The sequence below is a fragment of the Phoenix dactylifera genome, unplaced genomic scaffold, assembly GCF_009389715.1.
Source record: "Phoenix dactylifera cultivar Barhee BC4 unplaced genomic scaffold, palm_55x_up_171113_PBpolish2nd_filt_p 001031F, whole genome shotgun sequence".
Taxonomy (NCBI): Eukaryota; Viridiplantae; Streptophyta; class Magnoliopsida; order Arecales; family Arecaceae; genus Phoenix; species Phoenix dactylifera.
The window spans coordinates 35553-38997 of record NW_024068384.1 but is presented as its reverse complement, the minus strand read 5'-3'; the positions used below and the strand labels follow the sequence as shown (position 1 = coordinate 38997).

General features: G+C 46.9%; 1 protein-coding gene across 1 annotated transcript; it reads right to left on the bottom strand.

Moving 5' to 3' along the window:
- Positions 1-897: 897 nt before the first annotated feature.
- LOC103705292 (zinc finger protein 1-like) lies at positions 898-1978 on the bottom strand. The gene has a single exon (XM_039121285.1). It carries the CDS (start codon positions 1833-1835, stop codon positions 1074-1076), a length of 762 nt encoding a protein of 253 aa, XP_038977213.1. The 5' UTR covers positions 1836-1978; the 3' UTR covers positions 898-1073.
- Positions 1979-3445: the final 1467 nt, after the last annotated feature.

Here is a 3445-nt window from a genome sequence, read left to right as displayed (position 1 = left end):
TCTGAGAGATCCATTCTACCTTAGCCTGAGGAAAGCTAAACAAGCAGCCTCCGTGGAAAGGAGGGTAGAACTTAATTAGTTTCTCTCTCTCTCTCTCTCTCTCTCTCTCTCTCTCTCTCTCTCTCTCTGTGTACATAAAGTTACCTCATGCAAGAAATGTTGCACCTTTCTGCAATTAAATACTAATCATCTGTTTTCGAAAATAAAGTTAGAAATATTAATATCTAGTTGAGGAACACCGAGTTCCCATCATATCCAGCCGACTCAGCAAAACTGTACGTGAGTTAAAAATAATATCTAGTTGGAAGCTTTTATTAGATAATTGATCATACCTCCTTATTTTAAATGCAGCAAAAGTGACCTCAGACGCTTGCGAGACGGCACTTCCACCTTGCGGAGCTTCCAAAGTTCCCATCCCAATCCGTCCCTGCCGCCTCTTTCTTGTGTCTCGCCAGTACTCGTTGGCTGAAAGAAAAATATTTTTTTTAAAACTAATATCACCTTGAGGAAAAAATAATTCTAATACATAAAGAGTTTTTACAGCTTTTTCTTTGTTTTTTATATGGTTGAATTTACAACTTTTCTTGAAAGCACTATTTTTTTTTTTTATTATTGGATCTATAAAAAGTTCTACCAACTATATAATGTTCTTATATAACACGCAAGAGAAAGAAACAAGTCTAGTTTCTAGATAATGTCCTCTCAAAAAAATCTCATAGCATACTTTTATTTCTCTTTTGATAAGAAAAATAAACTCGAGCATGAAAGCAAAGAAACTCCCACCTTCCCTTCTTATCCCCTCACCAAACCCCACCTCATCGTAATCCATACACTCCAAAACTTATATTAATCTATAACACAAGCTAACAACATGAAGGACCAAGTCAGAATCCATGCTTTAAAAAAGCAATAATAATAACTTTATAATTATCTCTAAGAAACAACATAAGAAAAAGTTATAAAAACTTGTGAACACCTAGCTACAAAGAATAATTGCAAATTCCCTGTACACCAACAAATAATCGTGATATAATTCCAAACCTAAAAATACAAAAAAAGAAATAGATAATGAACTAAACAAAGGCGGTCGCAGGCTCTTCCGCGACCGCTGACTTTCTCTGAGTCGAAATCTTGAACGGCCGCTTCTTCAGCGACAGAGGACTCTGCACCTCCTCCTCGTCGGCCGCCGCCAAACGCCAACTCGCGGCAGCTTCGGACCCGAACTCCGGCAGTGGCGGCAGGTTCAGATCGAACCCCCTCAGCCCCGAGCTCGCCGCCTCCAGCGTCGTTATCCCGCTCCCTCCGGTGGCTCCAGCGCCGGCGCCGCCGTCGTAGTGGCGTCTCTTGTGGCCCCCCAGCGCCTGCCCCGTCGGGAACGTCCTGTGGCACACCGAGCACTCGTGCGCCCTCCCCCCGCCGCCCGACGAGGAGGCGGAGCCGGTAGAGTCCACCTCCTCCGCCCCCCCGCCGGGGGTGTGGGGCGCCTTCCGGTGGCTGGCCTTGTGCCCACCAAGGGCCTGGTAGGAACCGAAGGCCTTACCGCAGACGGAGCACTTGTACTCCTGCCTTGTCTCCGGCGGCGCCGGTGGCGTGGGGGACGGGAGGCGGCCGTGACCGGCTCCGCCACCGCCACGGGCAAGCATCATGAGGCAGAGCGCGAGGTACTCCTCTTCAGTCGGGTGGTGATCAAAGAAGCGGTGACGCTTCGTCCGCTTCCGCTTTGCCCACCCCTCCACCCTCTGCGGCGGCGGCGGCGGCGGCGACGCCTCTCTCGATTCAGCAACACGAGACTTCAACACCAAAGCCGGCACCGGCGCCGGAGTTTCCAGAGCCATCAGAGCTCCAAACAGCAACAAGATGAGAAGAGTAGAAGAAGAGTCGAAGAAGAGAAGGGGTTCAGTTGGAGAGAGAACTAAAGAGTAGAGAGCAAGGAAAGGGTGTTGGATGGCATAAATAGGTGGTGGCGAGTGCCGTCAAACTTGGGGGGGGGGGGGGGGTGCTGGAGCAGGTTAAGCGGCGCAGGAACACGTTAAGTAGCAGGAGTACTGCAGCGAGAGTCGACTTGTTCTTCATTCAAAACAATACAAAACCGTCTCTCACGATGGAGAGAGTCTTCTCGTACTGTAAACAATAACGTACGAATACAAGACTAATATGGGGTTAAATTTAAAGAAAGGAGGCATCTTATTGGATAGAATGTGGACATAATACTGTAGAGAAGGGACACCGTACCGTAATCCTGGCCTTTTCGTGGCTTTTGCCTTCCTACTGTGCCACGTGGCATGTATATCTGTAAATTAGAACTGACCTCTACGCGAAGGATAAGGAAGTTTGGGTGTGAAACAGTGCGAGAGGTTGACACGTGTTTCTCGTTTCCCCTTTGCGCATTCAATACATATGTTCGTCAAGCCACGTAACGTGTGACCGTCTATGTTTGGTGCGGACCACGTGGTGTTGAATTGGTCTAATTCTCTTCGGTCGTCTCCTCGGCTGCGCTTGGTCTCAGAGCTCGGTTTGGGCCAGCGGAAACTCGCTGCAGCCATTTGATTAACCAAAAATAGGATTGAAGTCCATTCCTTGATAAGCTATTTCGGAGGAAAAAAGCCCGATGGCCTATTTGGATAATCGAACTGAAAATCTTATAAAATTTATGGATTGAACCAGTACAATCAGAACTAGCATTGGAATGGACCACATATGACCATTTATATTTGGTGCTGAGGTCTTTATTTTAGCCTTATAGAATTCGGGCCGACCCACTCCAAAGCTACTTCTGGGTATTTATACATATAGGTCTAGTTCAGTCGGTTATCTTATGATTTTGCTGGTTATATTGATCCAATCTATGAATCACATAGGATTTTCGGCCCATCATCCAAATAGGCCTGAAGTGGGTGGTTCAACCACAACCGATTTTTCCCACTCGATCTCATAATGTCCTGGCCAAGAATTGGCTTTGACTCCTTGAGAGAGGAGGGGACATTGATTTAGCTCTGATACAACCTATCGTGGTCTTAGTAGTCCAAAAAGCCTAAGCTATTGGTGGAGGACCAGCCCAAGCTTATAAATCGATACAACATCCTCTTATGAGACGACGTGGGACTATAACCTCTTGCTTAGCCCGCAAAATATACATGCCCTAGTTCAATGCATATTCGCATTAAGTATGCATTGTGAGGACCCGTGCGGGCGTATGTTTAGTCCCACATCGGTTATTCGCTGGGTAGATCTTGGGTATTTATACAGGATCAAGGAACCCAAATAGTAACTTCCGGCTAGCCATTTTGGGTGAGGTCTTGGGTTGTTACAAATGGTATCAGAGCGGACCGGGCCTATAATCTATGTGGACTAGGGGACACTGCAGCACAGATCTATTGGGGCTGCCCACGGGCCAATTGTGGTGTTTGTGATTAGATTTGAATAGATATGAACCCTTAGTCTGACA